This window comes from Paroedura picta, chromosome 8 (assembly GCF_049243985.1).
Source record: "Paroedura picta isolate Pp20150507F chromosome 8, Ppicta_v3.0, whole genome shotgun sequence".
Lineage (NCBI taxonomy): Eukaryota > Metazoa > Chordata > Lepidosauria > Squamata > Gekkonidae > Paroedura > Paroedura picta.
The window spans coordinates 98,882,155-98,893,468 of NC_135376.1; the positions used below are offsets into that span (position 1 = coordinate 98,882,155).

General features: G+C 50.5%; 1 protein-coding gene across 7 annotated transcripts in view; it reads right to left on the reverse strand.

Annotated features, from left to right (window-relative positions):
- ZFAND4 (zinc finger AN1-type containing 4) overlaps positions 1-8,450 on the reverse strand; it is a 46,093-nt gene extending 37,643 nt beyond the window's left edge. For 2 of the 7 annotated variants that reach the window (XM_077350923.1, XM_077350924.1), the window contains exons 1-2: positions 8,199-8,449; positions 1,704-2,011 (exon numbers count right to left, since the gene is read on the reverse strand). In XM_077350923.1, coding sequence (XP_077207038.1) covers positions 1,704-1,887 — 184 coding nt within the window. In that variant the 5' untranslated portion in view covers positions 1,888-2,011; positions 8,199-8,449. Of the gene's footprint in view, positions 1-1,703; positions 2,012-8,089 lie in introns of all 7 variants that reach the window. The other 5 variants (XM_077350921.1, XM_077350922.1, XM_077350925.1 and 2 more) reach the window with 5 other exon arrangements.
- Positions 8,451-11,314: the final 2,864 nt, after the last annotated feature.

The window sequence follows — 11,314 nt, forward strand, 5'->3', positions numbered from 1 at the left end:
TTGTGGAAGTCAGACTTTGAACCTGAGAAGAATGATATCATCCCTTTGACCTCCAGCATCTCGGACATGGTGTATTTAGTCTTCTTTGGCTAGCAGTATTCAATTTCTGCTAATGTCATTTAACCTTGAATTTGAAATTTTTCCAATTCCAATTAAGTACCAAAATAGTGATGTGGGAAACCCAAATCACTGCTTTGGTACTTAAAATGAATTAACACTCTCTTCTCCAAGATGGGTTGTCTCTCTCTCTCTCTCTCATATGTAACAGAAGGTAAAATCAGGATAGCTCAGCTTTTGCACAAAGCTAAAGAAAACTGGCTAGCTCCCACTAATACCTTTATTATTATTGTTCAATTTATTGCCCACCACTCGTGGCATGGTGGCTCGAGGCAGGTTACATTAAAAATTCAATACAATAAATACAATCCCCAATTTAAAAAAAACATTAAAACCCCATAAAATTAAAAAAATACAAAACCATATGGCGGAAATAGACATCTTAACAACCCCACTAACAACCGGGGTGGCTAGGGGAGGGGTGTGACAACCAGTCACGCCAATGGATGGACTAGTGTTGGGAACGTATCTTCCGGGGGAGCCCCATCTGATGTTCTACCGGCACTGGCCACATCCATAGATCTGGAGGAAGAGCTCCGTTTTACAGACCCTGTGGAAAGCCGAAAGCTCTCCCAGGGCCCGCACCTCCTCTGGGAGCTCCTCTGGGAGCTCATTCCACCAGGTCTTGACATCCAGGCACATGCAGCAGAGAGGTGTCACGCTGCCTCCTGCCCAGTACCCCTTCAACCAGCAAATAGTATTTACAGTGCAACTGCCCCACACATCACTGGAAGACTGCCAGCATGCAGGATATCCCAGTGTGTAGCGATCCCCAACCTGTGGGCTGCGGACCACATGTGGTCCTTCGACTAACTGGAGGTGGGCCCCGAAGGATGCCTTCTCTCCCCCCTCCCCGGCCCTTTACTTCATCCCCCCTGGCCCTTTACAACACACTTTGGGTGTCATTGTCTCCCATCACTCCCAGATGGGACTATCTTAAATATTACCATAGCGATCAGAGAGCGTTAGGGCAAGTGGTTGAGAGTAGAGGAGTAAACTACCTCCCCCCCACCGGGCCTCAGTAAAAGTCATTGAGTGGTCCCCGGTGATAAAAAGATTGGGGACCACTGCCATAGTTGATCCTAACCTTCAACTTCTAAATAAATGCAAATAGTGTCCTTTCTTGAGCATCCTTGAAGAAAAATGCTTCTGCAGCAAGGAAAACCGACTAGGGGAAAAGTTACTAGTCCTATTTGAAGAACTCTGTGAGAGTTTTCAATTTTTTCAAAACTAAACCAAATATTTCACACTGCTTGGTGAGCAAATCTATACAGGTCATAAATACTCTACAGAATGTGGTGCCCAAGGGCAGTATGGCATCTGCTGACACTTTTTCTGGCACCCATTGAGGATTTTTTAAAAGTGGGAGGGGCAGGTGGGCTTTTGCCTAGCACGGCTTCTATCTGGAAGATCTGGTTGGGTCTCCACATTTCTTAATAATGTTGATTTGGCAGCAGCTGCCACCAAAGCACAAGGGATATTCCTTATGTGACTGCAGGTAAGCTCTGGGCACCCATTTTGTGGCTATGCGGACCACACTGTAACATTAAAAAAAAGACTTTGTAACATTAAAAAAAAAAAGTTACCTTCCAACCGCTGGATTTTAGCTTTCACAGAAACAACCGTTTCCACAGGAGATACCTGTAGCTCAAAACATGTTCCTGCAAGGGTTTCAATGAAGAGCTCCATAGTCTCACAGTAAGGAAGTTTACAATACAACGACCCCACGTTGTCCTCATTGAAGAAAGGAGGTTCTTTCTTGCTAGCCATCCTTTAAAAGTTCTTTGGGGGAAAGCCAGCCCCGAAGCAATGAGCTCTACAGAGTTCTGTCAAAAGCCCAATTAGCCTTGACTGCAGGATGTCTGTGCTCCTGCACATGGCTCAGGGTTTCCACCTAAAGCAGACACAAGACCAAGACACAATACTTGAGGAGCCAAGCTCATGAAGGAACTTGAAGATGACAGCAGTCATGAAAAAAGTCCACAGATAACCTCTGAGCTTCAACTGTGACAAGGCGTTTACCCAACAATACAACATGCATTAGAAGGTAACAGGAGAGACTAGTCACAAAAGGCAGATTCAGGTGGCCTGCTGTGCTAGTCAGAGGCAACAGGACAAAATTTGTGTCCAGCGGCCCCCTTAAGGCCAGCAAAGTTTGATTCTAGGATTAAGCACACAAAAGCTTATATGCAAAATTAAACTCTGTTGATCTTAAAGGGGTCACTGGATTAAAACTTTTTTTCTATTCACACAAAGTTATTCCTGCAGAACCCTGGAAAACGTCAGCTTGCTTGTGCCACTACTTGCCCAAGTAGAAATAGTTGCCCAAACAAATTTTGGTGGAAAATGCTAGCATCACAGCTGATTATGAAGAACCCACTAGGAAGGCTACCAAGACAAGAGATGTGCTTTACCATTGCCTGCCTCTATGTGGTGACCCTGGGCTTCCATGGTGGTCTCCCGCCCATGGATTAATCAGGGCCAGCCTGCTTGTTACGAACAGTGGGCTAGTCTACTCGATTAGAAGAGACCCCCTCGTACAAAGCTGCTCCAGACACATGTGGTGCTAAGAAGTCAGACTTTATTTGAAAGGTTCCATAAGGTTGAAACAGGGCAAGCGTGGCAAGCACAGGATGCACTGACAGAGACAAGGATGGGTAGCCCCCGTAGTGATATATATGGGGGGGGGCAGTTTTGGCGGGAAGAGTTTTTGATCTAAAAAGGCGTGAATAGCTGGAGACATCTGGTCTGTCTTGCCTGTTGTTTCTGGTAGTAAATTTCCAGCATCTCCCAGACAGGCCAAGCACATTGGTAGATAAGAGCGTTATCACAGCGGGGAGAAATGGCTTCTCTGATCAATAAAACCTGGCCAGAGAAATGTCAGGAATTCCGTCAGGGGTGGGGGTAGTACTCAACTCTCCCGTCCCAAACAGGAGGGTGGATATGACACTGTTTAGCTTGTGAGATCTGATAAGACTATGTACTGCCTGTGTTGCTTGACCTGCCCCGCCATGAGCTGTTTTGATGTCATAACAGTTTGGTGTAGTGGTTAGGAGTGTGGACTTCTAATCTGGCATGCCAGGTTTGATTCTGCGCTCCCCCACATGCAGCCAGCTGGGTGACCTTGGGCTCGCCACAGCACTGATAAAACTGTTCTGGCCGAGCAGTGATATCAAGGCTTTTTCAGCCTCACCCACCTCACAGGGTGTCTGTTGTGGGGAGAGGAAAGGGGAGGCAACTTTGGAGGAGCTGGGAGAAGGAGAGCATTATCTCAGGAGCTGACTGCTAGCTCTGCCCGCTGCTGAGTAGGCCTTTGTACTATAAAACAGGGGTAGTCAACCTGTGGTCCTCCAGATGTCCAGAGGAGGGCAACAAAGGTGGTGAGGGGTTTGGAGACCAAGATGTATGAAGAAAGGTTGGGGGAGCTTGGCCTGTTTAGCCTAGTGAGGAGATGACTGAGAGGGGATCTGATAATCATCTTCAAGTATTTAAAAGGGTGCCATATGGAGGATGGAGCAGAATTGTTCTCTCTTGCCCCAGAGAGACAGACCAGAACGAATGGGATGAAATCAATTCAAAAGAAATTCTATCTAAACATCTGGAGAGGCTGATTCTTTCCCTCTGACCCCTTCCAACTCCATTATTCTACTAGTAATAAAGCCCGCTATAAAAAAATACAGCTGGTGCTAGCGGGCACTAGCCGTCCACAACCACAGTGACAGCGCTGCCTGGGCGGTTGGGAAGGGCAGCCCCCCCCCAGCAAGCGAAGACGCTCCCCAGGCCCCAGGGAGCATTTTTCCTCCCCCCCATAGCATTTGAAAACGCTCCCCAGGCCCCAGGGAGGGTGCTGGGCGGGTCAGCGAGCCGGCCAGCGGCCTCCCCGGAGTCTGGGGAGTTGTTTACGGATAGATGGCGGGGGCCAGCAGCCTACCTTCTCTCACGCCGGTCAGCAAAAGAATGGCCGTCGTGGAGCGAAGGTTAGCCCTCGTTGGGGGTGGGGCGGGTTGGAAAGTGCTTTGCACCTCCCATTTGGTAGTAGCGGGGGCAAACAGCGAATCAGCAGCCACACTGATTTATAGACTTACATATAAGCCAAGGGTGGTGTTTGGATAGTGGCTTTTTCTCCTTTCCTCCCCTCCCCCGTTTTGGGCAGGACTTTTTCCCTTTTCTTCCCACCCTCCTCCTCAATCCTCTTTCCCTCTGATCCCTCTTGCCTTTATTCCTTCCTCGAGGGGTGTTTCCTCCTTCTGCTGTCTGCTCTCCCTCTGAGACAAAGGCTTCAGAGCTCCCTGCAACACGTGGTTCTCAACCTTTTCTTTGCCGTGATCCCAACTTCAGTGGCAGATGGTGCTCACAAGTGACATTCTATTTCTACTTTTCAGCCTCTCCCCCCACCACTGTACCCTCGCAGCGACCTTGTGCATCAGGTGAGGTGGTAGCCTCACAGGGGCCCTTCCTTCAGCCCAAGCCTCCCAGCGACCAACGCCTATGAGGTTCCAGCTACCTTCTGGGCCCTGCCTGACTCCACCACTGCTTGGCCCGACCCGTTATGAGGAAGAGAGGGCACTCACTCCCCCTAGTGAACCCACCTGGATCCCACATACTAGACCCATAGGCGCTTCCCACCCCCGCCATTCTGGCTCCTTCCCACCCCATTCTATTTCCGAAGGCTCTCAAGACATCATCTCACCAGCGCCATTGCTTACAGGTGGCATGCGTGTGTGTGGGTGGCTCTGCTGGCCTCCGCCCACTGCCCACTGCTACCACCTGTTTCCACACTCATGTGCCTGCTGCCTCCGCTCACCGCCACCCACTGCTGCTTCCGCGGCAGCGGGCAACCTGGTGACCCCAGGGAAGGAGCCGTTCGACCACAAATGGGATCCCGAACCCAAGGTTGAGAACCACTAATGTAGAGAAACTGAAGCATGTCCTGAGGAGGGCTAAGGTGGTAAGGTGTTTGGAGACCAAAGCGTATGAGGAAAGGTTGAGGGAGCTTGGTCTGTTTAGCTTGGAGAGAAGACGACTTTGATATGATCACCATCTTCAAATACTTGAAGGGCTGTCATATAGAACAGTGGTCCCCAACCTTTCTGAGGTTGGGGACCGGCAGGGCATTGGAGCGCGGCCCGCGGCCCACGCATCAGGCCGCGCCCGCGGGCCGCACCTCCACATCGGGCCGCGCCCGCGCATCGGGCCGCACCCCCGCATCGGGCCGCACCCCGCAAGCCGCGCCCGCACATCGGGCCGCGCCCGATTCCCTCTCCCCGCCCTCCCGCAGTAAGAAGCTTCCCGGGCCGCAAGCTTGCGGCCTGGGAAGTTTTTTACTGCGGGGGGGGGCGGGGAGAGGGAGCCGCGGCCCGGCGCCATGGCTTTCGCGGCCCGGCAGCGGGCCACGGCCCGCAGGTTGGGGACCACTGATATAGAAGATGGAACAGAAGTGTTTTCTGCTGCCCCAGGGGGTCGGACCAGAACCAATGGGTTGAAATTAATTCAAAAGAATTTTCGGCTAAACATCTGGAAGAAGTTCCTTACAGTCAGAGCTGTTCCTCAGTGGAACAGGCTTCCTCAGGAGGTTGTGGTTTCTCTTTCTTCGGAAGTCTTTAAGCAGAGGCTCGATAGCCATCTGATAGAAATGCTGATTTTATGAACTTAGGCAGATTGTGAATGGTTGGACAGGAAGAGATGTGCCAGTGTTTGTCTCTTTTGCTCCTTCTTCGCATACCCAGGGAATTGCTGATCGATAATGTGGTGAAATTCCTCCAGGCCAGGCTGGATTCTGGAGATTTTTGGTCTGTGTGTGGGATCATTTGGGCATGGAATTTGGGGTCACCGTGTGTGGACAGGTAATTGAGAGTTCCTGTATTGTGCAGTGGGTTGGACTAGATGATCATGGAGGTCCCTCCCAACTCTATGATTTTACCTTGTATTGCTTGTATCCCTAGACATGCCTTGCTGAGGTTGTTTCCTATCCTATCTGCCTGCCACCGTGTTCTCTAATCCGGAGGTCGTCAACCCCTGGTCTGTGGCCATGAAGGCCTCGGTAACGGGCCACCGACGGCCGCACCTGCCTCCCCCCCCTCCGCAGGGAGAAGCTCACCAGGCCGCAAACGAAGTAGCCACCAAAGCAGCCGCTTTGCTTTCAGCCTGGCTAGCTTCTTGCTGCGAGAGGGGAGGAAAGAGGCAGGTGCGGCCGCCGGCACACCGTCGGACACAAACATGCTTGCGCGGAGCTACCGCACATGCATGTTAGCGCCCCCTGCTGGCAAAAATGCACATGCGCAGCAACTCGGTATCTTCTTCAAACTGGCTTCTTGCCAGTTGATTTTGTTTGTGTTTGGATGTTAATTCTTGTGAGATCAAAAGTGTTTGTTTGCATGGACTATCCACAGACTAAACTGCAGAAACAATTCAAGTACCCGAATCTCATTATTATTCTAACTTATTACAGTTAGCCTATATAAACAAATGTAAAGTCCAGGGGCACCTTTAAGACCAACAAAGTTTTATTCAGGGTATGAGCTTTTGTGTCCATGCACACTTCCTCAGATACAAGACCACTCTATTATCAAGGAACCCCAAATGTAAAATAGTGTGTCAGGAGTTCAAGGGCTTCTTGCAGAGAAATGCATCACTCTTATCTATAAGTAGATGAGAGAAGTTTAGAGTGTATGTGTGATCAGCAAGGCACCCAGGTTCTGACTTAGGCCAATTCCCTTGGCTGTCTCTTCTCAATTTTCTTTCTTGGCAAACATCTCACTAACATAGCAGATCTCTCTTCATGTAACAGAGAAACTCCCCCAAAATTTTCAGTATGCTGCATGAATGTGAAACAGCAATTTCCTTGAGGTAGCTCTTCAAGAGGAAATTCAGGGTACGCACTGATTTGTCAGACACTGCAATTAAACACTTACATACAAGACATACAGACACAGGAGCGGGTAAAATACGAGGCTAACTAAGTTATGAGAACAGACAGGCTTCACAATTCAGATTCTGGAATTGGAGCCACATTTCATAACAAAGTTTCATTTTGGAAGACAGGAGGTCTGATTTCATTATTGTAAGAGACCTTTCTACTTTCCTATTACACAAAGAGATACCTGGTAAGTTAGTGAGACATTTGCAAAGAAAGCTGAGAACTGGTCTGAGACAGAACTCAGCAGGGGTTCATGGGAATTGTAGTACATGGACATCTGGAAGACCACAGGTTGTGTTTTAGGGCAGAAGGAAGGTGCAAGTACCCAGCAGCACCCTGAAGACTAACAAATCTTGTGGCAGCTTTCCTGAGTCACTGCTCACTTCCTCAGCTACAACTAGAATGTGAGTCCATCTGTCCTACATTCTGGAAAGTACAGTGATTTCAGATGCTGAATGGCATAAGCAGACAAATGACAGTAGCAATGTAGGGTAATTCTGCACAATCATGCCTTTGTTTTAACATGAACATTTAACTCTCCTTTTTCAACCTTTTAAAACTAGGTAATGGCTCAGTTCAGAAGTCACGCAAAAGCATGGTTCAGTTAAATCAACTCTAGTTAGTCATGCAGGCCACTCCACTTAACTACGCCTAGTAAGTATGGCTGATTTTAACTGTGGTTAGTTCATGAAACCAGGGTCCTAGGTTGTGTTCGCAGGCTTTGTGAGAAGCAGCCAGGATAGAAACTAGACCCATGGTCAGTTGTGCGAACAAACCAGCCAGGATTTCAGGCCCTAATTTGATAGACGCTAGGGCCCAGGCTCACCCGAACCCATCGAGTCTCAGAAGTTAGCAAGGTCAGCCCCGAAGACAGGCAATGGGCGGGGGGGGGGGGGGGGTTTGAGAGCACCCAATTGGTTCCCTGTGGAGGGCGGGGGGCTGGAAATCAAACTGCTCCTGTGCTCTGGTGGCCAATGCCCGGCTGGGGCGGCTCCACAGAGCTGCCGTTTCCTCCAGGGGGCAAATCTCTCTGGCCGCGCTCCCGATTTGGCCTACCTCCCAGGGCTGTTGTGAGGCTGCAGCGGAGGGCGGCGGAGGCCGACTAGAGACCCGGCGGAAACGGAGAAAGAGACTACACCGCTCCCGGCCAGGCCCCTCTCCTTACCTGAGCCGCCCCCGCCGATGGAAGCCCCGCGGCGGGAGGGAGGGAGGTGCTGCGACCCGGCGCGGTCCCTCCAGCCGCCAGCGTGCGCCGGTCCTTTGTGACGTTAAAAGGCAGCCGCGTCGACCACTCGGAAGAGCCGACGGCCCAAGACCCCTGCCAATCGGCGGCGCCTCCGAGGGGAAAGGGCGGGGCGCTCCCCTCGACACTTGGGTTTTGTTGTGGGTTGTTACTGGGAGAGGGGCCGGGGAGCCCGGATGTTGTTCTCCTGCCGTCGCCAGAGGCAACCCGTGCCACGTGACTAGGGGCGGGGCGTTGCCAACCTCCAAGCGGGACCCAGGCGACCTCCGAACATTAGGCCTCTAAATCTCTCAGCCCAGGAGTGGCAACCCTGGGGACTTAGTGGTGAAGCCAAGGGAAGGCGGGGTTCGGAGAGAGGACAGACCCGGGGACTCCTCCCTTGGGAGCAGCCATTTTCTCCAGGAAGCTAAAGTCAGGAGATCAGTTGCAATTCCAGATGGCCAGGCCTCACCTGGAGGTTGGCAACCCTGCCTGTGTTGGACTCCCTTCTCTCGCTATGCTTTTGCTTTCGTTAAGGAGATATTTGGTGTTCACTCATTACAGTTGCCAACTCTGTGAGAATAGTCCCGGGAGGTAGAATTTGTGAAACAAGCACAGCAGGTGTGTTGTCGTGGTTAAGAGTGGCAGCCTCTAATTGGGTGAACCTGCTTTCACTCCACCTGCAGCCAGCTGGGGGACCTTGGCAGGGTGATGTCTCTGCTTTTTAGGATGCTGTCTAGATTTGCCATAGCCTTCCTCCCCAAGAGCAAGCGTCTTTTAATTTCTTTGCTGCAGTCCCCATCTGCAGTGATCTTGGAGCCCAGGAAAATGAAATCTGTCACTATCTCCATTTCTTCCCCATCTATTTGCCACTAGTTTCTCATGCTAGCAAAGTTATGCTCAAAATCCTACAAGCTAGGCTCCAGCAATATGTGGACCGAGAACTTCCAGAAGTACAGGCAGGATTTCGAAGAGGGAGAGGAACTAGACATCAAATTGCCAACATATGCTGGATCATGGAGAAAGCTAGTGAGTTCCAGAAGAACGTCTACTTCTGCTTCATTGACTATGCTAAAGCCTTTGATTGTGTGGAATAGCGGTCCCCAACCTTCTTGTAGTCGGGGACCGTCTCAGAGGGTGGGAGAGAGCCGGCGGCCCGGCCACAGCAGCTGCACGTAAACGCGCACGCGCGCGTTTTCGGCAGCAGGGGGCTGGCATGTGCGGCAGCTCCGCTCGTGCGCGTTTGCGTTGCTGGCGTGCCAGCGGCCACGCCTGCCTCTTCCCCCCCTCTCGCTGCGGGGGAGGGAGGCAGGCGCGGCCGCTGGCGGCCCGCTGCCATGGCCTTAACGGCCTGATACCGGGCCGCAGACCGGGGGCTGAGGACCCCTGGTGTGGAACACAACAAATTGTGGCAAGTTCTTAAGGAGATGGGAATACCAGAGCATCTTATCTGTCTCTTGAGAAACCTATATGCAGGTCAAGAAGCAACAGTGAGAACCGAACATGGAATCACTTATTGGTTCAAAATTGAGAAAGGAGTTCGGCAAGGCTGTATACCGCCTTGCCTATTTAACTTGTATGCGGAGCATATCATGAGAAAGGCGGGGTTAGAGGAGTCACAAATTGGGATCACAATTGCAGGGAGAAATATCAACAATCACAGGTATGCAGATGATACCTCTCTAATGGCAGAAAGTGAAGAGGAACTAAAGAGCCTCTTGATGCAGGTGAAGGAGGAGAGTGCAAAAGTTGGTGTGAAACTCAACATCAAGAAAACAAAGATCTTGGCATCTGGCCCTCTCAATTCCTGGCAAATAGATGGGGAAGAAATGGAGATAGTGACAGATTTTATTTTCCTGGGCTCCAAGATTACTGCAGATGGGGACTGAAGCAAAGCAAAGGAAAGCTATGGCAAATCTAGACAACATCCTAAAAAGCAGGGACATCACCCTGACAACGAAAGTGTGTCTAGTCAAGGCTATGGTCTTCCCAGTTGCAATGTATGGCTGTGAAAGTTGGACCATAAGGAAGGCCGAGCATCAAAGAATGGAGGCTTTTGAACTCTGGTGCTGGAGAAGTCTCTTGCGAGTCCCTTGGACTGCAAGGCGAACAAACCGGTCAGTCCTAGAGGAGATCAGCCCAGACTGCTCCTTAGAAGGCCAGATCCTGAAGATGAAACTCAAATACTTTGGCCACCTCATGAGAAGAAAGGACTCCCTGGAGAAGAGCCTAATGCTAGGAGCGATTGAGGGCAAAAGAAGAAGGGGACGACAGAGAATGAGGTGGCTGAATGGAGTCACTGAAGCAGTTGGTGCAAATTTAAATGGACTTTGTGGAATGGTAGAGGACAGGAAGTCCTGGAGGATCATTGTCCATGGGGTCGCGATGGGTCGGACACGACTTCGCACCTAACAACAACAACAAAAGGACAAAAAACCCGGCCCTTCTTTTTCAGGGGTTTTATACAATAGAGACTACTTTTCTTGAATACCAATTGCTTCAGAGGAATTTATCCCTGTGGTTTGGAGATTAATTGTAATTTGAGAAAACTGGTCCCCACTTTCTGGTTGGCTGGTCTTATTCGTGGTGGTGGAGAGTGCCATATGGCAACCCTTCACTGAGTTTTCAAGGCAAGGGACAAACAGGAGGCTTACCATTGCTTGCCTCTGCTTAGCAACCCTGGACCTTCCTGATGGTCTCCCATTCCAGCTAACCAGGGCCTACTCTGCTTAGCTTCTGAGATCTAATGCGGTTGGGTTAGCCAGGTCAGGGCAGACTTATTTACCGGAGAAAATACAGTACGACTTAGGCCCATGGGCACCATGACACCTGCTGATACCTTTTCTGACAGCCACCAATTGTCTTTAGAAAGTGGTTGGGGGCCATGTGTGGCTCTTGTCCAGCCTGGCTTCTGATTGGCTGAGCAGATTAAAATTGTTTTGTTTCAGCTACAGCTGCCACCAGTGTTGGTTTTGTTTCTCACTCCTCTTTTCCAGTACAGTTTTTAAATTAACCTTCTTCTTTCTTATACTACAGCTTCCTCTGTGCATATGGCTCCG